At 40.3% G+C, this 26,254-nt stretch overlaps 1 protein-coding gene across 11 annotated transcripts in view; it reads right to left on the bottom strand.

Annotated features, from left to right (window-relative positions):
* The window catches only part of CADPS (calcium dependent secretion activator), a 459,417-nt gene that overhangs the window by 133,287 nt on the left and 299,876 nt on the right, over positions 1 to 26,254 (bottom strand). For all 11 annotated transcript variants that reach the window (XM_081072041.1, XM_081072042.1, XM_081072040.1 and 8 more), the window contains exons 10-12: positions 22,784 to 22,892; positions 16,442 to 16,654; positions 3,032 to 3,168 (exon numbers count right to left, since the gene is read on the bottom strand). In XM_081072041.1, the coding sequence (XP_080928167.1) occupies positions 3,032 to 3,168; positions 16,442 to 16,654; positions 22,784 to 22,892 (459 nt within the window). The remainder of the gene's footprint in view (positions 1 to 3,031; positions 3,169 to 16,441; positions 16,655 to 22,783; positions 22,893 to 26,254) is intronic.

Below are 26,254 nucleotides of genomic sequence, written 5' to 3'. Positions count from 1 at the left end.
ATTGGAGTGGGGCAGGGCAAAGTCTTGGTTCTGCTAAGAAAAAGTAACACCATTAATGCCTTAAATTGGTAGAGTGCTTTACACTTGACACAAAAGTTTCAGTTGAGCCCCACAGCAACCTTACGAGGTAGACAGGGCAGATTTATCTGCAGGTCATAGATGAGGAAATGGAAATCAGAGCTGTTAAGTAGCTCACAGATAATACAAAACAGGCAGGACTCAAACCCAGCTCTGTCTCTCTCCAGGTCTTCTGTGTGTCCTACTCTGAAGGCTTAAGAAATATTAGGATTCGTCTATATACATGCCAGGACTTTATAAATCTTTTCACTTTGGAAGCCAAAAAATATTTAATTTTGAAATGAAGATGATAACATAATTTCCAAAGAGAAGAACATGACTAAGTTTTCAGATATGGTTCAATTAAACCGAGAGGAACTTCTCGTGCCCTGGTTTAGCGTTTTATTTCCTTTTTCCTCTGGCAATTATTTGTTTTCTTCTTATTTATTTGCTGCTGCAGGACCAGAAGAAACTGCTGTAAAAGAGAACCTGAACAAATCTCCAATTCAGAGCAGACTGGGAAGCACGATGGGATAGAAATTGCTGCCTCCATAGGCACTTAAGAAAATAAACCCTCAGGAAGGCCACGTGACTTGCTATTCAGGGTCACCCTTGGGCCAAGTGGGAAATAAAATGATTTTTTTTTTTTTTTTTGGTTTTGGCACCTTTCTGAAGCAAGAAATAAACCAATTTAGGTGGTACTTTCTAAGCTGGGAAATTAGGATTTTTAAAAATACAAATTTAATGTGGGGGTCTTCTCTGAGTCATCTTCTGAATACGGCTCTGTCTTGGGAGAGAAAAGGCAAAAGGAGAAAGTGACTTGGGGGCAAGCAGAGGCCACACGAGTGCAGTGAGGGAGGCCTGTCACACTCTCGGCTTGTATTAATGATCTGGGGAATCTTCGACTGACAACATTCAGCTCAGCAATACATCCAACGAAAGACGGCATCTTTCCTATTTCAAATTATAAGTTACTGCAGAGGGCGGGAGAGTAGTTGAGGCAGTGGGCTGCCCCTATAGGCAACTTCTTTGCCACTCCATCTGCTACCCCAAATGCTAAATCTTAGAAACAACACTGCTGTGAAAGATTAAAATATATTTTCTACGACTCAGATGACACCAAGTCTTTTGTAGATGCCAAAATAGCTGCTTTGAAAAGAGTTGAAGAAATATCAATTAGGAACTCAGTCGAAGACACAGAAAAATTTATGTATCCCTGCTGGTCGGTCTCCAAAACTAACAGAAAAAAAAGATTGTAATAATAAAAAAATGGAATATAGAGAGGCAAGAGATAAAGTCCTTTTAATTACTGTTATTTTGAAAATTTGGGATGATGATTAATAGATACAGGTATACAAATGGGGAAGGAAACTATTTTATGCTATTCATAATTAATTTTGGATTTTGGACCATATTTTTAAGCCTATACATGACTAATAGGAAGCAAGCTTTAAAATTTCATTTCTGGTTTCATTTTTCAGAGAGCATTTACCAATTCTCCTTAGTGATGATTTTGTTAGTGAAAAAGAAAATTGTTTAGAAAGAGATCATGTGAAAAAAGCTTTGAAAATAATACACCTCAAAAAATTCCTCAAGAGAATAGAAATTATATATAAAAGGGAATGATTTAGGTTCAGAGGTATATTCTTACAAGTCTTATGAATGCGATTTATAATTACATGAATAATCACATAATCATAGGAAACACATTTGAGAAAAATTGCCTTGCAATGCAAGGTAAGCTTTTTTTTTTTAAAGTTAAAGTGATGTGTTTCTTTCCCATTTGGCAGAGTTCAGATTCTTCTGATAAAGTGATTCCAAACTGAGATAATCAATGAATCTTTTAAAGACACAGATTAATAAATTATTCCATTTAATCTTACTTCGATTTTTAAGCCTATTTTATCTACTATTTTAAATACTTTGGCTTCTGGTACAGAAAAAGAAGAAATTTAAAATAAAAATTAGTCAGAATGGATTTGGGATATAGCCATGTCATTTAGGAAAGAAACATATTTTCATTATATTTATGTTAATATCAATAACATGTTAGCCTTAGTTAATATGCAATATTAATAAAAGGCAGGTATATTAACCTTAGGAGTTGGAGTCAGGGATGAGGCTTTTCCTCCGCGTAAAGTCATTTCATCATTTCCCCTTACCCTTCCCATCTATAAAGTGGGATTAGTAACATTTACCTTTACGAAATGAAGTAACAATTTATGGTTTGCAGAAGAAAGTAAATTGAGTCCTTTTTAGGCTTCTAACTCTGATAGTATAAAGCCCCAAATGCAGCTTCAGAAATCCAATGAAGACATAATAGCAGTCCCTTGAACCTAAGTGATTTAAATCTAGGCTAAAAACAGGATTTCAAGAAATGTTGATGCTCTTGCTGGAAAGCTGGACTTCCAAACGTCTAAATGCCAAAAAAATTCCCCCAAAGGGTGAAAAATGTATCCAATACTATGAAGAAAAAAAGCCACTCAAACAAACCCAAACCAGTTTAGCTTCTGAAAAGTGGAGTTTATTATTTACAAATCATTTTAATCTTTCAAAAATAAAGAAAAAGAACACATTCATTTCAGAGACAGGAGCACAGGGTCTTATCCTCTGGGGTGGGAAAGGAGGGAGATATCAAAGTCTAAGAAACCAAGGCGATTTTTACAAGTTCTACGCAAGCAGATGCCAAACTTGACTACCCTCTTGGGAATATTTCTCATGTGGCAGCTGAAAAGGGGGAAGCTCAGATAGGGAGGCTGGGGAATTGGATCATCTCTACAGATAACTTCCTCCCGCTCTGTCTTCTTTCTTTGGTAAGACAAATTCTCAACTCAGGAAATCAAGAACACATATATAATTGTTAAAGGGGCTCTGTAACAGAGAAAAGCGCTTCTAACATCAAGGTAGAAAAATATTTCATTTAAAAAAACGTGTCATTATGTTTAAATTGCCATAGACCAAAGAATATACTTGCCAGGCAAGAATAGGAATCATTAAGTCTGTGATCCAAAGTAAGGCGTTGTACCATCTCAAAGAGGGAAGCGTGGTCAAAGTTACAGGGGTTGGACGAGATAAATTCATCCATGCCATGTTTTTGAGCTCTATCTGCATCTGTTCATTTATACATGTAGAGAGAGACACAATTTAGAGAAATACATCACATTTTCTTTGACATTTCAAATACACAGGAATTCACTAGGCATTACGAACACTAGCTGTTTCCCGTTGCCTCCCACCATCATCCCCAACATAGTCTTTTTATCTCCCATTGTCAACTTGCATCACTTACTGGTGAGTTTGTTGCATTTAGGCAAACATATATTGGCATCAATATGTTTATCAAATGATCACAACTCCAGTGCTTTTCTGTCGTTCTTTAAAAGCTAAGCACACGACCGTAACTTCGCCTGCGTTTCACCAAACACTGAAAGCAGATCGGGTCTTTGCTTATAAAAGCCTATTTATATTTAGCTTTTTAGGTTTTTAATAGATTCTGCCATTCCAGTGGTTATGTCTAGAGCAATTCTCTACAATTATTGGGATTATCTGGAAAAGGGTTATGCTGATTTTCAGCAAAGTGACAATATTTGTATCCTCCCCTTCCAAATTCCCATTGCCAATTTGGTTTCACAGAAGGTTTGGGTCCCCACCCTCCAAAATTAAAAAAAATAATAATAACAGAAGCTTTTCATTGAAACCTGGAGAATAAGTTAAATGTGAATTTCGTTTGTGATAGCCAAGGACGTTGTCTTATAGTGTGCTCCCTCAGTTCGCAAAGCTTATGAAAGAGAAACAAATTTACTCAGCAAGGGCTATGATCTGCCATTTATTGTGAATTAATAGTCTCAATGTATTCACACTTTTCCTTACAGGGTGAAGGCTGTAGGCAAAACCTCCTAAGGGCTAACTAATTAATCTCAATATGTGGAACTGAAATACTCTATCCTCAATTGGCAAAACAACTCAGAGAATTCAAGCAAATCCTGAAGAGGTAGGAATGACGGTCCCAGACATTAAAGGAGTCAGCTCACTCCACCTCATAGTTACTCACTCTCCTGATATGCAGACTGAAGAGAAATAAAACTTATATCAATTCAAGCAAGGGTTTATTCACCCCTTGCATGTAACATTATACTGGAGCATGGGGTCTTGCCAGGGACCAGCAAAGCTGTCAGGGCACAGGGCAAATCAATTTTTGACTTGACAGGGTGTTTGGATAATATTTTCATATGTGACCTTCATCTCAGGCAGTGTTCTTTTTTTTTTCCTTCCCATGCTTGGGGTATGGTTGAAAACTTGGGTCATGTTAGCAATGTGACTTGAAGATGATTCCTCCAAACATTAGTGAATGTGTGTTTCATTTAAACCTAAATGCATGGTTTGTTAGATTTACACCCTCTTATTATTAGCATTTTTAAATCTTCAGTCTTTTTTCATAGAAGCAGCAAGTGGTCAGTGTTTGAACAGGATGTGTTGTTTATGCTCAAGACACACAGAAGCAACGGTTTCCAGAAGGGAAGTTGAAGGATGTGTGTTTTAATAGCCAAATTGTTCCACGAGAATGATAAAACACAAGCTTTTAGAAGGGATATCACATGTGCAGAAATATGAGAGAGTCTGAAAGAATGCTCTTTGCTGTGTTAATTGCCTCAGATTTGTATTCGAGAAAGTGCTTTCAATCTGAGGTTACATGCTTTATTTAGGAGGATTCCTTTGTTTGTTTGTCTGGTCTCTAAATTACATTTCTTCTTTGACTTAGGGTGGTTGGTAAGAGAGGTAGCCAGGAAGTTGGTGCTGGGGAAAAAGCTAGCTGTTTTCAGGGTGCATGCCTGTGTGTGTGTGTGTGTGTGTGTGTGTGTGTGTGTGAGAGAGAGAGAGAGAGAGAGAGAGAGAGAGAGAGAGAGAGAGAGAGAGAGAGAGAGAGGACTTCAACTCTAGGTCTCCCCTGGCAGAATGGCAACCCTGCACCACGCACCCCTCAGGACAGATTCTGCCCTCTCATCTCCATCCTGTCAGTCCCGGGTCAATTTCATTCAGGAAAAACTAACAGTGGGTACACGAATTGTTTATCCTGTTTCATCCCCATCAGAAGCCTCCCTGCCCTCCCCACATTACCAGACAGATGCAGCATTTGGCTGGCACGGCCTTCTTGCTCTCGGATTGCTCAGGAGAGGCTGTAAGCCGACAAATCGGCCGGGAACTCACTTTGCCAGTTTGGCTCTGCTATTTTATTGCTCTTCAATTATGATGGTGCAACCGGTCATTTAGTGCAAAGAGAAGGGGGCTCTTTTGTAGCTGTTAAAAATATGGCACATGTTTCAAGTCTCTTACTCTTTCCTTTTTGTGTTAAACCTCTTGAAAACTTTGTGATGATCTATTTTGCCTTGCTGCCCACTCAGGAAATGGATCTGAAAAGGCAACTTGGCTCCTTCTCAGAGACCTGATACGGAGCCACTCTCTACCTCCCCGGCCCCACCCCGGTCCATCACAGTCCATCTTCACCCTGCTAATTCTTGGCTTAGAGTACATCTGAAGAACAATTTTGGTTTTACTTACGTTTTAAAGCAGCTTTAAAGAAAATACATGCTTTAGCCTGTTTTCCTTTTCAGAAGGCAACCCTCTCAACATAAAAATTCATTTCCCCTTCTTCCTTTCTTTCCTCTCTCTTTCTGGGTTCACATGTGGAATGAAGCTGGGCCTGATTTAGGAGGTCTGGATTCTAATTTGAGCTCCGTTTTTAAATAGCTGTAGGATGCTGGCTGAGTTGTTAGCTCTCCGAGCCTCAATTTCCTGGTGTGTAAAGTGAGCTGAACTTTCAGTTCCCTTTCTGCTATTACTGGCATTTAATCATCCTTAAGATCCCTTGCACACTTCTATATGTGTGGGATGAGGCTCACTACTGCAGTGGGAATTTACAGCAAGTAAAAGGGGCAGCCTCTGGGTTTTGCTTACACGAAATCATCATTTACTCAGAATTAGGCTCATCATCTTAATGGTTCCAACAACTCAAGAGTGCTTAAAAGGGTGGCTGGCTCTCACGAAATCTTTGAGTTTCATCGAGCTTATTATATTCCGATAAAGAAAGAGGAGTGGTAGGCCGGGAATGCTATTTTAAGGTGTCAGAGAGGACGGGATCTGATTTTTTTTTTTAATTCTCCATATCATTTATTTTTTGACATTCAATATTATTTTATATTAATTTCAGGTGTACAGCATATGGTTAGACATTTATATAATTTAAGAAGTGATCCCCTGATTAGCCTAGTACTCACCTGGCACTATGCATAATTATGATCATTTCATTGACTATTCTCTGTGCGTTACTTTATATCCCCATGACTGTTTTGTTACTACCAATTTGTACTTCTTAATCCCTTTACCTTTCTCACCCTGCCCCCACCCTCTCCCATCTATCACCCCAACAAATCTAGTACCCATCTGACACCATACATAGTTATTATATTACTGACTGTATTCCTTATGTTATACCCTACATCCCCATGACTACATTTTAACAACCAATTTGTACTTCCTAAGAAAGGGATCTGATTTTTAAGCTCCATCTAAGCAGGGAATTGTTGTTGTTATCCTCTGCTCTATTCCCAGCATCTACAACAGTACTTAGTCCACAGCAGGCCCTTGATACAAGTGTCACTATAATGAAAATAATATAATCAAACTAAGTCAATTCACTCTTTCAACAAATATTTTCTATTTCTTGATTTCATGGAATGTTGATATACTAAATTCAGTGGCAAAAATTTATTGGTGCTAAGATAGCAGTTGGTTAAGTGGGTGGGCTTAGGGGTCAGAAAGACTAACTCTGAGGCTAGCTCTGCCTCTGTGAGGCAGGCTGATTAGTATTTCTGATCTCATTTTCCTCACTTGTAAGCTGAGAACAGTGTTTGGGTCTACTCTCAGAGGGCTGTTGAGAGGGTCTGAAGAGGAGAAGTAGCTGGAAAGCACCTGGGTGCCTGGCACAGGGTAGGTGTTCAATAAACCTTACTTGGGAGGGAATGTGCGGGCTTCTTGGTGCTCTTGAAGCCAGTTTATGTACTTAGAAAGCCAAGGATGTCTTTTAGTTTATACCTAATGTTAGTTATAGGTTGCTTCTTAAACCATATTGTTTCTAGGAAGCTGGGAGTCCTTTCCAATCTCTCTGTTTTATGCTTCTGCTCTGCCCCAGCTAATAACCAACTCCTACGTCCCATCTTTGAGTTTTTGATAGGTTATGTTCCAATTTCTGTGTGGTTGCAACACACACACACCAATCGAATCCCTTGGTAAATAGTATGTTCCTTGAGGGCAAGTTTCTGACCTGTTACTTCCCTTGCCAGCTCCCAGAGGAGCCATGTCCTTAGAAAGTGTTTATTAAGGGACTTACTCTGACACCTCCACCCCAGGAAACTTCCCACTGACTTTATTAAGGAGTCACACACATGGGGATTCAGATGGCATCTTGCAAATCCAAAAGTGGGAACATGTGCTCTCAGGGGAAAAAAATCTTCTAGAAGGAAACAGAATTCTAGGTGCAGGTGTCTTTGGATACCATTCAGAATGTCTGCCTGTGTCTCCATACATGTCTAGGACCATATGCATTACATATGTTGTCTATTTTAAAATAAAACACTGCAGTGGTCCAGCTGTTCCAAATTCTGTTTCAAAGAACTTGTGGGTGCTTCGCAAGCAACACCATCTAGTCATTCTTGCACTGTCCCAGTCTGTTCTTCTACAGTGCTGAACATTTAAAAATAAATGCTCCTTGCAACTCCATTTTCCCCCTACAAACAATTGGAATGGGTTGATTAAAGATAAGGGAAACTCCAGTGTTGACATTAGCAAGGGGAAAATAGCCCAGAGCCAAAGTAGGAAAGTTAATTCTTAAATTCAGGACACCTTGGGATCCCTTCCTTTGCTAATGTTTGGCTCGTGTCAAGAGAAAGAAAATGAGTTTTAACACTAGGCTGGGCAAAATAGAATTAGGAGGGTGAAGTGGCTGCTTACAACTCCAGTGATGTTTGGATTATCTCTTGCTTTGGGAGATGCATATCAATACTCTTTATTATTATTAATTATTATTATTATCATTGTAAATTTAGAAATCAAGGATTGACTACTGCATTTTGAAAACTGACTTCCACCTTTGCCCTTTACCTTTTTCAGACCTGGCTGAACAGTTCCTAAGTCCTACTTGGTCTGTAAGGGCTCCAAATGTACTGAAATGGGCTATGTAACCATATAAGTGCTGCAGCTAGAGCAAAATTCAACACATCTTCCAAATAATGCTACTTGTTTCACTTCTGGGTTTAATTGCATGAGGATTTTGAAGTCCTTTATCATATGGGCATAGGAGACTGATTTCAGACTCAACTTGGCTGCATAAAGCTGATATTGGTACCTAACTAAATTAAGAAACTTAAAACACTATCAATGGTATCCATGACACAGAAGCAAGCTGATGGACACACAGACTTTTGGAAGATAGATACACTTTTAAGTGGAAACTAACCAAAACCTTTACCACAGGTTTGCTCAGAAACAATTTTGGTTGGGCATTTAAGGAATGTTGGGAAAATATCAGCTCCTAAAGTGATATGATTAGGTAGGTTTTATACTCTCATTTAATCTACTTCATTAAAATTCAAGTGATGTCACTAATTGGCCACTCTATCATTTATGTTGTTCTTTAATCGATCATTTTGTTTGATATTCTCAGTCATGACATATTTGATATTATTTTTCTTCTCCCCCCACAATGGAAAAAATATATAACATTTTTCATAATTTCTTATCTTAATAGCAAGCATCTTTATATGACTTCATTTCAAATATAAAATTTTTTTTAGATAAGTTTGCAGTAAGGTCTACCAAGTATGGCTTTCAGTTTCACTTTATTGAGATTTTCCTGTTATTCCCACAGCTAAGGGAATGAAGACAAAAGGCCAAATCTCTCTTTATTTTGTAATATTACATTTTGGAACTTTTTATAGGCTAGAGAAAAAGAAATTTTGCTGTTAAAAATAATTATGATTGTACTGTTATAACATTGTCTGAAAGAGGCAATTATTTTGTAAAAGGAATTCCTTTTACAATAAGCTAGAGGTAGCTGTTTATTACTGGAATTTAGAGCACGGTTATGGCTGTCGTTACTCCTGATGGATGCTAGAGGCAAGAGAATAGCTAATGTAACTCTAAAGTCATTGTGAACCCAAACTGCAAATTAAAAGGTGACTTTGTATCTTTCTTATATGAAAAATGTGTACTTGTCATATCTGCTTGACAGTACAAGAGTGAATGTATGCTTTGGACATAACGAACAATGACAGTAGTCAACCTCATCAGAAAACATGAAATAAAGAAATGACAATGATTGATGGCAGCTGGCTGTTTACAGATTTTTCTAGAAGAGTTTTTCTTGGCATGATCAAGTAACCAGGGGATGATGTGCCCTTCCTGAGCTCTGAGCAGCAAGCAAACGACTGGTCCTCCCATGCCGACTGCCCTTGAGAAACAACTTAATTCCTTCATGGTCCCTTTGACTAAATCAAGCTAACTTGCATGGCCAAGAGAGGGTGGCTTCTTCGGAATCTATGAAGGGCCACAATGAATTCTGCAGAAATCTTGAATTTAAAATTACGATGGCAATGCACCCAAGGGGATAAACATGTGATATAAATTGCAATGTTAATTTTTATAATTCTTTATAAGACAGCTGCTTTGAGTAAAAATCATAACAGATTTTGTTAATGATCTCAAAATAAATAAATGCATGATTTGCAATTTTCCTTGCTGTAACTATTACATTTTCAATTAATTTACAGAGTACTTGATGTTTTTAAATTCCCTGCAACATGAGCAAAAAAAAATTTTCTATAGTTGACTAATTAACAATGTATTTTAGTGTAGATCACTACATGACATGAAAACACTCAGCTGATTAAAGAATGATATATTAAATATGTGTGAAGTAGTTAAAAAAGAAATGAACCTTCATGTAATATAGTCTATTTAGAACATATCATGGTGTTTAGAAAATTTAGGGCCTGATTGTGGAGTCTATTCTTTTAAAAGAGCATTGATTTTTACAATGAGAAGGAAAGTGATTTCCAGGGTGGTTTTGGGTCATGCAAATTAAGTTAATATCGAATTAATTCTTTGATGTTGCATTCCTGCAATGTAGCAACTGCAAGTTGACAATCAAGAAGCTATAGCAAAAATCTCGAGAGATAACACTATAGAAAAGAATTAAGGGAAATGACTATTTCTACTAGGATAGCAATGCACTGTGGTGCAAATACATGTGAATTTACGCAGAACACAACTCATTCAGTCATTTATTCATCCATCCTTCCTTTCATTCTTTAAAAAAAGTAGAGCAAAACCCTAAATTCCCACTAAGTTCACATACCATGGTAAGCTTTTTTAAATGCCTCATCAGACATTCAAAGGAAAGTAAAGTTAAATTAAGTATCTGCTTGGAGTGTTAAAAAAAAAAATCAAATCTGTCTGCTAGCCAGGGGTACATTTATGCAAAACAAAAGAAAAAAGAAAGAAAGGGGTAAAGAAAGCAAATTAAAAAAAGAAACAAAAAGAATTAGAAGGACTATTATTAAATGATCAGGAGAAATGATATGACCTGCAACTTCTAAATTAGCATTCAGAATACTCAAGTACATATTTGCCTGCTCTCTTGACCAAATTTTCTAGCTCCCTCTAATGTCAAGTCTGTCCACCACACATTTTTTTGGTGGTCAGAGTTTTCCTATATGAATAAAGGGATTGTATACTCTCTTTTATTAACAACTCAAATTGTGAAGGAAAAGATTTTCCTAAGTTTCAGTTTCTTTTTTCTCTTTCAGGTGTATTTTCAGAAAAATTAATACAAATACTAATGGTGTTGAAGTTATTGTTGTCATTTCCTTGGGGGAATAGCAGAGAGACAGTCAAGACCAGAGGGCAAAGTGCTCCATGAAATTGTGTGACTGTGAATCTGCAGCTTTTATGAATAAGGTACATTAAGGACTCAGCTGTGTGCTTCATTTCCTGTTTTTGTGCATGGCTGGTCGTCCCGTGTACTACTGCGGTCCTTTCAAAATTAATCCTCCATCAGGTCGTCCTTAGAGCACACCCTCAATCCAGGGAGAATTAATTATTTAGTGTTCAAATAATGCATTTACTTTATTAATTGTATTTCACAATTTCTTGAAGTCTTGCTCAGTTAACACATTTCGGTTTCCTACGCCACCTATCTATTTGTCAAGGTTATTGATGGCTACCTTATCATTGGTACACTGATCATTCTAATCTTTGGAATGGGAAAGGAAAAACAGCAATACATTATCAGAGTGCAAAATGATCTGTTTTCAGGCATTAAGCAGTCAGATAGCTGTCAATTCCATGAAACAAAAGCATTATTTGCCACTTTGTTGTGATGTTAATTAATGTTCTTGGAATGAGAAAAATGAGATGTTACTAGTTGGCTTTGTTCAGAGGATCATTTGATGCCAATATGAAAGCCAAGGAGAGGAGGCAATTATGCACATATCACATGCATCCTAGTTTCAGTATGGAAGCTGACATTTCAAACCTAAGGTCAGGAAAATAACATGAAAAGTCTTACTACAAAGTCTAGACATGAGGAAGATTTAAAGGAGAGGGAGGAAGCACATTGCAGGTGTCAGATAATCTAGTCTGATTATCTGAGCTGTGCTAGCTATAGGGGAACACTTACCCTTCAGTCCGGCTAGAAGTTAGCAGGGTAAGAAGGAACAAACCAGAATAACATAAAGACTAGCAACAAGGCTCAGGAAAGCAGACAGGAGTTCTAACCTAGCAGCTAAAGTTCTTGGGTTCGAACAAAGATTGAACAAGAAAACTTAAAGGAAACAAAACAAAACGAAAACCGAAATCAACCCCCACCCCAAACCAACAGTAACCAAGACCACCCCCTAACTGTTGAAGGCTGTTCAAGTGGTAGCAAAAATAGAACAATTCTCAAAGACACCCAACTTTGGGAATCTATGATATGATTAACAGTTATTAGTTGAGAAACAGACATTAAAATGAGACTCATTGCAAGTGAGACATCAAATAATCATCGACCAAATAGCGAACCTTAAAATACCACTCCCCCGCCCACTCCGAGGTACTGATTTTTGACTGTTCCTCTAACACAGATTGGACAGGGGATCAGGTGTCTCAGTGAGAGGCCACGTGGCATAATAAATTGTGGCAACACTCAACTACAGACTTGGCCATCATTTCCAAGGTAAGCAACACTGGCCTTTACAAATTGAACAATTGTCAGTTGTTGTTTTAAAAAGTTGTATAGCTAGGCCCTTACTTAATTTTTCTCAAGTTTTAATCAAAAAAAGGGGAAAATTAAATCAACAACACACATCAACAAAACCACAAAAGAACAAAAATGTTGTAAGTTTTGGTGGAACCCTCCCCAGATCATTGTAGAGTCTTATACAAACTATTGAATAGCAGGATCTATTTTTTTCCAGTATTTACAATTCCAGATAAATACTCCACTCCACTCTTTCTTAGACGTGTCTTTTCATTTTGAGATTAAGCGTTTGAAAATTGCAAAAAATAAAAACTGCACCTAGAAGCTGTTAAACAGAATTTAGAAAGACCCAAATAAACTCACAATTACCCCCACGTTTCCCCAACTGTAAAATGTTCCATTCTCAAGTCTGCCTTGAACAGACAGCGACATGACAAGACTGGAGTGTTTATTTTTCTCTACCCAAAAGTCCTCTCCCATTTTTTCTGTAGCTTCCCTTTGCTGTGGAAGTACGAAGAAAGCGATACAAAGTTAACTCCCTGACAGTTGTTCTTAAGAATTCTTCACTTGCAAGAATGGCAAATGCTTTGAACAAATATTCAAAAACAGGATTTGATGACATGTGTACAGCAAGACATATTTAACAATGACCCTTACCTTTTGGAAGTCAAGGAAACCTTTTTAAAATGCAATACTTGATTGTTTTTACTCTTTGTGTTAGAGAATCTGGGATGGACTTAGACTTTGAGATGTGACTTTTAAAGCAAATCAATGTATACACAGGAAACCAAAGGTAAGTGAGGGATCAACATTTTCTATTTATTGCTATGTTGTGATTGTTTTTTCCTTTTTCTATCACCTTGCTTGGTAGTACCAGGTGAGCGATCTGTCCCAGCTGGCCCAGGACTGAAGGGTTTCTGGGGGCACAGGACTTTAGTACTAACACCGGGAAGTCGTGGGCAAATCTGGATGAGCTCGTCATCCTAAGAATGAACACTGTGTGTTTTGACTGATCTGTTTCACAGTGATGGTTTGAATTTAGTAAATTCAGCGCAGCTGTGAAGTAAGTGTGACATGACCACCATTCTGTGGCAGACTCCTCTAAGTATTATTATATACCCTCCCACCTCCAGCCATTTTTTTTGGTTATGTATAACTATTCAGTAACACCACAGAATATAAAATTCCTGGTTCCTTTTTTTATCTTTCTCATGGGTTTTATATACCTGTAACTGCAAAGGATCAGGTACAGAAGGTTAGGTTGGTTAAATCTTGACTGGTTTCCTCTGCCCGCTCCTAAATCATGGGAATAGATGCCTCACTGCTGGTACTCTGGCGGCAGTTTTTAGAAAGTGCCTGAACTAGCAATAGACAGGAGCAGTGTTGAGGCTCTGTGTTTGGGTAATAAAGTAACTATGGGATTATTGGGTTCAACATTATTGGATTCAAGCTCTGAGTAAGGATTGTCATTTATTACAGGGTCATAGTGTACGGTTGTACAGATTGGGCACTGAACAACTCAATAGGTGCCATTCACCTTTTTGTCTATGTGAAAAATGCCTCCTACAGTGCACAATCTGAATGGGTGAAAGTGATGGCCTTGTTCTTATAGAACCTGGTAGGTGTGGTAGGACCTTACTCTCTGGAGAACCCCCATTCTTGGGTAATGATTAAGGAGACAATAGAGAAGAAGGTGGCTCCACCAACCAGATACTGATATATCCCAGAGGCATGAATTAGTTGACTTTACATGCTCTCTAATAAAAGTCCCTTATGTCAACTAGGGTAGTGACATATATCAAGCTCATGTGTACTCAATTGAATCCTCCAGTTGATGCCTCACAACTAGCACTTTATTTCACAGCTTAATGAATCTTATTCATAGAGGGACATCTAAATCAAGAGCCCCTATGTATTTCCATGAAGGGATATCCATCCCTCTTCATCCACTTCCACCAGTCATTTTCTTTTTCAAATCATTATCTCATCTCCATTTAATTTTACTCCTGAATGTCCTTCCTCTTTTCCATACTAGTGAGGAAAATGTGAGGCTAATAAGAAACCAAGTACTAATTTCTTAAAATGGGCAGATGCCAGAACACAGATACTGAATGTAAGCTGAAATGACTTCAACAGAAATGGAGATTATTTGGAAATAAGACCATAATTTTCCAACTATCACCTGAGATACATGTATTATGAGATTGATTTGGATGGGGATTATAATTAGGAAACTCTTTTCCTGATACACAGATAACTCCGTTTCAGAGGAATATGGTAGGGGGTGTTGTTTCCACATTTATTAAAAAGGAGTCTGTCAGGCAAGATGAAAGAAAATATTCCATCACAGAGGTTTTTTTAAAAAAATTAAAGAAATATTGGGTATGCTTTATCTCAACCAACAACTAAACCATTAGAAAGAGATACTGCCTTCCTCTTACTGCTCTCAAGTAAACCTGAGCGTCCCAGGGAGAGAGTGGGGAGTTTGGTGGTGGTAGCTGTTGGAAGGGCCTTCCCTTTTCCCCCAACTCCCTGCGCAACTTCTTCCTTATTCTTTCAGGGTTTTTGTGTGGAAACCCACAGTGATTGTGTGATTATTTATAATGTCCCACAAGGAATACACTTTCCTTTAAGAAACCATCAGTACTGACGGGAGACGAATTCCTGGGAACACCTAATTCATAGGATTTGTCATCCAAAAAGAGTTTTTCCCCATCAGCAAAGGTGTTACAAGCCTTAAGAACATGGTCTTGTTAGGCAGAAATGGACATGGCAGTGGACTTCATCAGAAAGAGGATTTACCTCCATTTAGTTGTTGTCACTGCAAAATTATTCTATCCATATGCACATTTTGTGTAAGAGCAACAGAGGAACGACTATGTCCAAGCCCTGTGCCAGAGGGCAGGTTTCTGCTATGGGCCTCCATACTTGCTTCCCTTCTGCTGCAGCTCTCATTCCACAGATACTTGTGGGACTGACTCCCTATTATTCGGTCTCAAGCTCAGATCATCTGTCTAATATCCCCTCCCCTCACTCAGTCACTAAGGCGGGATACTCTTCATGGTATGTCTCAATGTCTGAAACTATCCTTTTACTTGTTGATTTGTTTGCTATCTAAACTTCCCCACTAGGATTCAGGTATCTGGAGAGAAGGGATCTGGCCTGTTTTCCTCATCAGTGTCTTATCACCTAAATAGCTGCTCAATGAACTGGACCAAATGAGTGGGTTCCACGCTAAAGTAAGGAATCATGATGATTATTGCTAAAAATGACTTGTTCCTGAGTTAACCCTAACGACTTTATAATCAGGGTGAGGCAAAAATCTCTATTTATGGTTAAGGTTTGTAACTAAAATGAATGACTTTATTTGGTGTTTTGTTTCCGATGTTGCCATCTTCTGTTTTAATAAACATCTCCAAATATATGCTGGATTTCACCTTACCCTGTGCATCAGAAGGGTTGGGAGATAAAAACCATCATAGAAAGCAAGAAGATATGGCAAAGGGGTGAGAATTAAAACAGATGGAGAGGTAAGAGGAGAAGAAACTGGAATATTAACTAGGGATGTTTAAAGAGATAGTTTCCTTTTTGGGTCCTGGTATTTTAGCTCAGAATTGGATTATAGGTACCATAGGTTTCTTGTTTTGTTTTTCCACTGCGTGTGATAATGTCATCGTTTATTTTTAAGTGGCTCGAAGTTGCAGATTTAAATTTATTATAAGTCAAGCCCTATTTTTAAATTACTTTTCATGGAAAGAAATGAAGCAAAGACATATATTATTTACTATTTTTGAAGAACTCAAACAAATACATGTTTGGCTGTGAATTCCAAACTGTCACTAAGACAGAGAGATAAAAATCCACCTAAAATATATTTCCCTTTGTTTAGTTCTGGGGGGGAAATGTCAAGTATTGCACTTTAAAATTACTTACATCTAACATTTTTGTCCCGATTTTTCCCTCCTGAATCCACTATTATTTTTCAGCAAACATGATTTATGAATCTTTAATGGTAATGTAACTAGATTTTCTAATTCCATTTTGGAAGATTACTCTACAGACCTATTTTGAACAAATGGCATATTTACTTACAAAATTGGGAGATGGGGGCGTCCAGCTGAGGCACATTCCCTCCCTTGGCGTTGAGTTTCTGGACTTGGGTCGGGGGCACAGGCTTGTGTGACTGCCCGGTGGCCCGATACATGGCCTGGACCCACAGGATGCGGTCTTGCTCATCATCACTGGCAAATATCACGGTGTCTCCTTCTTTGACTGCATTGAAGAAGGCACGGCCACCCTCCAATCCTTGAATAAAAGGGAATAAAAACTACTAAGCTGAGCTGCAATGTTCTTGGCAGGACTGAGCCTTGAGAAAGGCGGTTTCTGCTGCTTCTCCTTGGGCTGGAGAGCGGGGAGCCATTTATCTAACTCTAGGACAGGAAGTGTGATACCCAGTGGGCTACAGCGTGGGGCCATGATGTTAAAGAGGTGTTTAGAGCATGGTGCCTGCCTCGGTCTTTGTCTCACTGGGACAGAATTATCATGCAGGCTGCCTGCTGGCTGGGCAAACATCTGCCTTTTGATATACTATTATTTTTCTCATCTTTCAAACAAACAAACAAAAACAAACAAACAACAAAAATATCTCTTGACCCCCACATCTCCCTTCCGGTACTGTCCTATTGTTCTTCTCTTTACAGTACAAGAGGAATATGTACCAGGGCTTCTCAAATTAAATCCACTCAAACATGAATCCCACGGACATCTTGTTAAAATGCAGCTGCTGATTCAGTATGTCCGCCAGAGAGCCTGAGACTCTGCATTTCCGACAAGCTCCTGGACGCTGTAGATGGTGCTGGTCCTAGGACCACACTTTGAGTTCCGATGGTCTCTCTCTCTCTCTCTCCTATTCTGCCTTAACATCCTCTCCCCTCCCAAATCAGGATACTGCCCTACTTGTCAAGGTCACCAGTGCTGAATCCCGTGATCAATTCAAAGTCCTCATTTTATTAGATCCATCTACCTATTAGCAGCACTTGACACTGTTTCCTTTGAAATGCCTTCTGCACTGGGCTCCGGGTCACCTGATAATCCTCCTCCCTCCCCGGCTGCTAACTGTCGGGCTGCTTCGCTCCTTCCTCCTGCCCCTCCTTGCAGCATTCTCTCCTTGCATCTCTTCCTTTCTTTATCTACAGCCTCTCCCCAGTGGTGGCGTCCACTCTTAAATATCACGAATATGCTCATGGTCCTAAATTCCTCCCTCCATGCTGGAGCTCCACCTTTGAAACGCAGACCTGAATAATCTAACAGTTTTCTTGACTTCTCCACATGGATATTTAATAAACATCCCAAGCTTATTATATCCAACACTGAATTCCTGGTCTTTCTCCCAGTCTTCTGTGAAGCTGAGCTCATCTTTGTAGTTGCTCACACCCACCACGTTGGGGTCCTTTTAGCCTCCTCACTTTTTCTCACTACCCCCTTCCAGTGGAATTCTGTTGGCTTTACCTTCAGGACATTATACCAGAATTTGACTCCTTCTCCCACCTCTAGTGCTACTACCTGGAATCTAGTTGGGCTCATCTCTCTCCTGCATTATTTCCGTTGTCTCCTATCTGATCTGTCTGCCTCCATCCTCACTCTCTGTAGTTGATTCTCAACATGGCAGCCAGAGTAATTGGTTTAGCACAAGTCAGGTCACATGACTCCTTTGCTCAAAATCTGCCAGTGACTGCATTTCATTTAGAGGGAAAATCCAGGTTCTGACAAGGCCTGCTAGGCCCGATATGAATTGACCCTCCACTACTCTACCCTCATCTCCTAGTACTCTCTCTCTCACTCACGAATATTCCCATGCATGTACTCTCTTCATGGTGGCCACACTGGCCTCTTGCTGTTCCTTGAACACTCCAGGTCTGCTCTCATCCCAGGACCTTTGCACTTGCTGTTTCTGCTTAGAACACTTAGAACACCTGCTTAGAACACTTCCTCGAGATAGCTGAATGATCCATACCCTCGCTCCCTTCATATCTTTGCTCAAATGTCATATTCTTGTTCAGGCCTTCTCTGACTTCCACCCCTCATAACTCATCTCTCCTATCTGACTTCATTTTTCTCTATAGCTCTTATCACCATCTAACACACTGTATAATTTACTTTATAAGGACAGGGAGGTTTTGTCTGATTTGTTCACTGCTATGTCCCAGGTACCTAGAATGGTGCGTATCGTAGGTACTCAACACGTACTTCTTGGATAAATGAATGGATGAATGAATGCTCTATAGATTCATCTTTTTCCATAGGCAGTTCTCAAGGTTAAACTTCAGAGAGAGGAAGGTGGAATCCTCTCTTTGGGCTCAGACCCAAGTTACATTGTATCTGTCAACATATTCCCAAAGCCTATATTTTGGAGTTACCGGGGACTCCCTTGCCAGTAATAAACCTTCATATCTTCACCAGGTTCTTTATTATTCCCCAAATTATCAGTTAAATTTGAGAGGAGAATTGGAGTGATTGGTACCCCCAAATTTCCAACAAGGCCCAGTCACTAGTTTGACATTGACATTGGAAAAATTTCTGGTGACATGAAGATTTCTCCATTGTGTTGATAATATTAATTCAGGTGTCTATTCCACAAGAGTAGCTGTGTATTGGTAGTTTTGCACTTAGAATTTCCAGGGATTCTAGAACAATAAATAGCTACTTCTTTATATGAAGCTTTTAATAAAAGCTTTTTGGTTACAATTACGAGGCAATATTTTGCCTAATTTCTTATGGAGGGTTTTAAAATGTGTGATGTGGGTAGGATGATGTCGCTAGCAAGCTGGGAAAACCTGATGAAAGGAATGGATGGCATAAGAAGGAAAATTCTGGAGGGGGTGAGAGGAAGAAGAGGAAGTTGAGGGACGCGTTAAGCCCCGAGAAGCGAGCAAGAGGAGCTTAAAGGAAGAGTGGGCCACAAGCCGTTCCATACTCCAGTGTCATGGTAACTTCGGGATGAGCTACTTTGACAGTCAGTGAATGCCAGGGAGACATCACTGGGTGGGAACTGTTCCCGGTGCAACCCCTTTTCTCCCAGGGCCTGCAGCTAGGGGAGGGAGGCTGTGTTCCTGCAGCTCCTCTCAGAAAGTCAGTTCACGGGGTTGCCTCGGGAAGTGGAGAGGTAGAGACAGAAAGATGCTAAGATGTTTTCAGATTTTTCTTCAATCCTCCCAACAGCCCTCTGAGGGAAATACTATTATTCCCATTTTAGAAATGAGGAAATTGAGTCACAGAGAAGGTGCTAACTAGCCCATGAACACATGGTGTGGCGGTGAGCGTCAGAGGTGGGCTCCTAATCCCGGCTGACTCCAGAGCTGATGATTGTAACCCCGGCGCTGTACGGCTGCAAGGCTGGGACAACATGGCCGGGCCCACAGCAACAGCTCTGTGAGGACCAGTTATCAACAACAGAATAACGCCTAACCACGGAGTGAGCAGGGCAAAGAGAAACATCTAAAGCAGCAGAAGCAACGACAATGAGAGCAGCAGAGAGCAACAGGGCTTTGTCAGAAAACATGGGAGACTAGGACCCACCACCAAGAGCAAGGAGAGAGCAGAGCAACCCAGTTGAAAGGAAACCAAGGGCAGAAAGCAAAGCGAACATCAACCCATGCTTCAAGGCAGAAGACTCTTAGCCAAAGTAACAGTTCCTGGGGACTGAATCTGCAAAATGCCTTGTGTAACAGTGCTCATGCTCTCCATGGAGCACCCCACAGGTACTGATGTATCAACAACAAGAGGACACATCTGGGAATGGATGCAGGCAGACCAGGCGAGACACGCTGGCCAGCTCCCTGGGGGAGAGACTGGCCAACAGCACGCATGGATGTGGTCTGTTTATAATGGTAACGCTGTCGAAGATTTCACACGCTCATTTAAGTTGTGCCACTGAATTATTCTGCATGGATATCCTTTTATTTGAAGACTTCCTCACTTATTCTAATAGGAATAGAGAGATCGTTGCATACTCTCTAAATCATACCCAGGGAAAGGCAAGGTGAAGCATTTTCATCTTGAGCTTAAAATGAGGAGCAGATCTGTAAAGCTTCCATGTGAGTCCTTACCAATTCCAAAATTAGTATTTCAAGGACCTAAACAGGCAGTGTCGATTTAGTGCCAATGCTTGTGTCTGGGTGACTAAGGGATCGCAGGCTACTACAAAAGCAAGGGCATCCACAGCTACCAGGCTACCTACTCCAGAAACACCTCCACCATGGCTTCCACTAACAACCTGGATGAAGCTAAGAGGAAGAGCGGAACAGGCGGACTCAGACATCCTTCTCCATTTGCAAACTCACCTTTCAGGGAGCAATCGGGGAGGCCCCTCATATCTCTATGGACACCAGCTGAATTGTACATTATTTTGATCTCTAGCTAGAAAACTTTACTATGTATAAGACTTCCCTACAGGGCTTATTGAAATATGAGGATTTTGCCCTCCCCCTTCTGGCTCATAAGTTAGGTTTGGGACCTAGAACTTCTACTTTTAACAAGCAATCTTTAAGAAATTCTGAGTTAGACTTTTCTTATGACAATTGGGAGTATTTGAATCTCATTTTCAATCAAATGCTACTTTGAAAATAAATAGGACTTGGCACACAGAAAGGCAGAGAAGAAACTGCTTATTATTCTCAAGAACATAATCAATTTACTTTCCATTTACATCTTTGGTAAAGGAATTTATAAATTATATCCCATGGGATCAATGTGAAAAAAAAAGAAGCTTCTATAATACATGTGCACACTCCCTTTGCACGTAGATAGAACAGCTTTCTCCCCACTGCTGCCCTCCCATAGGAAGAGGATGCTGTCTTCATGTGATAAAAATAACAACTATAGCTTTGCTATAACTGTACACATAGCTATGTTTTACTACAAGTGCCAAAGGGTGACATGGGCAAGAGCCTGAGTCCCAGCTCAGTTTCCTCCTTTATAAAATGGAACGATAATCCTGCACCTATCTACTTCATGGGTGGGATTGTGGTGAGGGCCAAGTGTAATCACGTAGAGGAAGAGAGTGGTGAACTGGCTTAGAAGGAATTACTGTCAGAAGGTGTGCTCATTTCTCCCTCTCATATTGGCCCTTTAGCGTCCCACCAAAACATGCAGGTTTTGGGAAAGACCAAATCCATTTCTCTGAAGAGAAATCAATGGTTTGAGATCACAGACGATCACAAAACACCCTGAGGGCTGGTTTGTTAATGCAGGAGCCATAGCCTTTCAATGAGATGTTTCGTGAAATTGTTTCATACTCACAGGTTCTACTCATTATGAAAAATTTCCAGATAGAGCTTTTAATTCACGCCTTATGAGGTCAGCTCTGTTTCATGCTCTGGTAGGATGCTAATTACTTTGGAAAGTCCTGGGGTGTGGGGCTGGTCCAAATCACTCAGGTTTGGGATTCTGAAGGTGCTACTTTTCCTAAGGCCTTCCCTGCCACACCTTTGCAGGTTAACACCCCATCTTCTCTCTAACTCTGTTTTTCTTTTATGTGTATTTTGTTGCATGTGGAAGAGCAATATGGGAGTAGAAAAAAAGGTTTTGGGCCAAATAATGCAGTATGGTTGGAAATGCTTTCCTTGTGCAGATTTGGCATAAAAATAAACTTCTCTGGGAGAGGGCTGTTGGTGCTCGTTGTTCATTAATATGCTGAAATGATTTCACACCCCCCCCCCATTTTGAAGGTTCTTTGAGGCTGATTTCTATTCATTTTTTTTTTCTGGGAAAAAAGATAAAATGGGTGTGTGTGGTGGGGAGAGGTGTGAGGGGGCAGGATGCAGAACTCATGAGAAATACTACCATTTGTGTGGTTCTCTTCGTTACATAAGGCTTCGGAGCATAGATGTCTATGCTTGTGGATTGGTGTCTTCTTAGGAAAAAAGGCATTTAGAGAGGGCTTTCTTTTCAAGGTTAGCCATCAGCCCACCTTGAAGGGTAGATAGCAGGTATGGATGTACAGGGCAGGCTTACTTGGACATGGAGACAGACTACCTGCCCAGGTCACACATCACGGGTGCAAAACCGCACACACACACACACACTCTAAGTCAGTCCTTGGGAGACATATAGGACTTCTTTTTCAGGAATTTCTTTTTTAGCATTATAGGGTGGAGTCATGTATGTGGGCACAGCTATGTGAAAGAAAAACACATTGTTTTCTTTTTCCTTTTACAAGGATCTCTTGAATAAAACCAAAGCTCTTGATTGGCATGGCATTTTCTCAACAAGGACAGAAATTCCGTAAGATCAGGGATTGTGGCTGTTTTGGTCACCTGTGAAATCCTGGGACAGCTTAATGCCTAGCACGGAGTAAATGCCCAGCAAATATTATTTGACCATTGATCCGGGAAGGGGGAGTTTTGTAGGTTCGTGGCCTATAGGGTGAGTGGGTACCTGGCTGAGGGTCGGTGTAATCCACAGTGTAGCCATCCAGCTGTAGAAGTTCCTGAGGCTCCGCTTTTTTCTCCCGGTAACTGCACATGGCAAAGGTATACTGACTGACCTGGGAAGGGAAAGCACAGAGGGTGAGGTTGGTCCCCTAGAGCCCACCTTCCTTGAAGAAACCCAACCCTCACCCTTTAAGCATGTCCTTTCCCCTGGGTCCTATGCTCAGGAGCTGGGTTCAAACTGAGTTTCATCACCTCCTGGCTGTGTGACATGGAGCAAGTTACTTAGCCTCTCTGATTCTCTGTTACCTCATCTATAGGCTGGATATAATCTGAGAAGCTACGTTTTCACTCCCTATTGTGAAGACTGAGTAGTGCTTAGTAATGCTTGATAACAGTTAGCTATTATCATTGTTGCTCTTATTTTAATTGGGTTAAGCTACATGAAGTTGCCATTTTTGTAGGTCAAACCTTATTGAATAGTGGCAGTTCTATAGGTTCTACTTAACATGATTACGGCCTTAGTTGAGACGGCCAAGTTCACAGACATAACCACAAGCCTAGTCAGAAGTTGGGGACTACACTTTCATTTATTTATGCCCAACTTTTTAATATATTTTAGCATTTGTTTTATGCAGACCAATTCTCAGCATCAAGCCACACATTTCATCTCCCTTCTCTCTTTCCCCCGAAAGAATGCTTTTGGTTCCTTTAAAAAATCTTTCCTTTATTTCAGACAAATGCAGGAGTGACGCACTGTCATAAGCAACGAGCACTTGACTGCTACGTGCCAATCATGGTAGAGCCATCCTCAGCCCCGACAGCATGGCCGTGGTCACTGGTACAGCCCTTAGTCCTGACACGGGCCTGATGCCCGTGCCGGGTGCCGAGTGGGGACTCTGGGGCCACAGGCCGGCCTCAGGGCCCTGTCGCCATGGTGTGTGCAGATCCAGCGTGGATACTAGCATTTCTGCATCTGGCTTGTGTGCAAGGAGCGTGTGGGAGAACGAGCATCTTCGTGCTGGAGGCTAAACACTCGTGGGCATATTTACCATCCACGCATGTCAAATGTCTCGGCAAAGGCGTGCCACATCCCTCATCTCTTAGTTCCCTTTATTTAAGGAGACATTTTCTAAGTGAACTTTGATTCCTGCCGGGGATGTTTTCAGTTTCCTTCTCCATGGTGAGATTTGTCTTTTGTACAATGGCGATAGAGAACTGGCACTCTCCTGCCCTGCAGGTACCTCCCGCACAGTCTGCATGGCCTGCAGTCCCCTTGGGGACCTAAAGGGAGTCGGTGGGAGGACGTTTTACTGCTTGGTTTATCTGTTGCTGCCCTCTGTTGGTCCTGATGAAAACTTTCTGCCCAACTTTGGTTTCTTTATAATGCACAGTTTGCAGAACATGTTCTTTATATTGCAAGGTCTTGGTAAGATTCAAGGGAAACAAGGCTAGATGACTAAGAGTATTTCTATAATACTTTTCAAAAGTATTATTCTTTGCAATGAGCAGAACATCCAGTAACATCCTCTTCTTCTGAAAGTGAGGCTTAAGAGTGTGAGGTTGGGGGCCCCATCCCAGGTCTGATAAGCTGTCACCTATCAAAGTCCTCGTCGGTATTCTACCTGCACCTTATTAGTGCTAGAGGATGAACTGAGCCGTGAAGGGCGGTATACAGCATGTGTGACACACAACAAATAACATATGCATTTACGTAAGCAGTTTCCTTGCATCTGGCACTACCATTCTAATATAGCACTGCTGAATAGGTGTGTTTGCCCACTAGATGAGAAATCCTTTGAAGGTGGCCTGGGGAGTCATACATTTTGGTTACATTCCCCTTCCCATAAACTAAATCCACCATACAGTGGGTGTTCACTAATTGAGTCTCATTGGTGCCAGACATTTGAGTACGTATAATCTAATAAAGAGGTTCTTTTTTTTCCTTCCCAATTTACATGTTACTGGAAGTACAACACCAGGCTTTTCCAGCTCATTACTGGTCCCACAGACGACTGATCCCCCAGGCCTACTCCCCCAATCCCCAGCATGACAGTGAGCACAGATATTCCTGGAAGGATTGGAAAGTGATTTTTACCTGTCTCTGTCAACAAAAGAGGTGATACAATTTGCTAATGTGATGATTAGCCAAACAAATAGAGAGATGCAGACACTCACTTGAGATCAGAAAAGAATCACAACAGAAGGGTGTTATTTCAAGATCATGAATTTACTATTTCTACATGCTTTGGGCTTTTTGATTTTTCTTCTATTTTAGTTGCTGCTTTCTTCGAGCCCTGTAGGCTGCTGCCCTCTTCTGGTAATGCGGCTGAAGTTGTCCGACAAATGGGCTAAAATAAACTTGAATTTTAACTTGGGATTTGGCAACTTACTTTAGGAAATAAAAGGGGGTGGGGAGGTAATTTCTCTTTGAATATTTCTAATTATTGCAAGTTTGGGGGAAACTTCATTTTTTCTAGAGTGCCTGAGAGGGAAGAAATAGAAAAGGTTTGGGAGCATGTTGATAGTTTTGCAAGCTTCCGTAAGGCATCACCAAGTGAAAGCTATTCCCAGTCAAATGCATATTTGTCTGTCACAGTAGAATTCTACTTAAACTATATTTAATGAAAATTAATGATTAGTGCTGTTGTAATGACGGCATAAAAGAGCCTAGAATATATGTTAGAGAGTCAGTCTGGCTAAAAGCCTGAACTGGAATAACAGAAAACAGAAAGTGCTAGTAATCTCAAGTGATATCTGAGAGTGCACTTTTGAGCAAAGGACTTAAAAGACTACAGTTTTTACATCTTTGGGATTTTCAGCTGGTATGTACTGTCTCATGAAATCATGGGACGGGCAGTAGGGATTTCTGAGGCTGAAGTCTTTGAGGTTTTGTTTTAAAGATGGCTGAACTTTAAGTACACAAGGAACACTTTAGCTCCTTTCCAAAGAGGGAAACAGTTTATTTAAACTAGGGAAAGGTTTGAAATAATGTTTCTTAAAGAATGGACTGAGGCCACCTTTGTTATTTGTTTGTAGTGGGGGTAGGTTATAAATATGCAGATTTTTAAGTCAGACCAATTAAAATAGGACCTTAGGTCAGGGTGGACCTCAAGAATCTATATTTTTCATAACTGTCTCGGGTATTTCTCAAGGCACACTAAAGTTTGAGAACCATTGTTTTATCCTAGAGGAACTGTCTAGAAATTTTAAAGTTGCCTTGAGTTTCAATCATATTTAGCAACTAGAATCTAGTTATGAGATAAGAGGGTTAGTCCTTTTTTGACCCCGACTCTCCCCTCTTCTTCCTCCCACCCATGGAAGACTAAAATACTTGGACACACAACTAACGATAGAATACATTTTGTCTAATGCCTGTTTCCTCTCTCTTCCTCTCCTTCCCTCCCTTCCCCTCCCCTCCCCTCCCCTCCGTCCCCTCCCCTCCCCTCCCCTTCCCTTTCCTTTCCAATATACTTGG

This window comes from Rhinolophus hipposideros, assembly GCF_964194185.1.
Source record: "Rhinolophus hipposideros genome assembly, chromosome: 14".
In the NCBI taxonomy this organism is placed as follows: Eukaryota; Metazoa; Chordata; class Mammalia; order Chiroptera; family Rhinolophidae; genus Rhinolophus; species Rhinolophus hipposideros.
The sequence above is the reverse complement of the archived record's forward strand: the minus strand, read 5'-3'. Positions and strand labels throughout refer to the sequence as shown.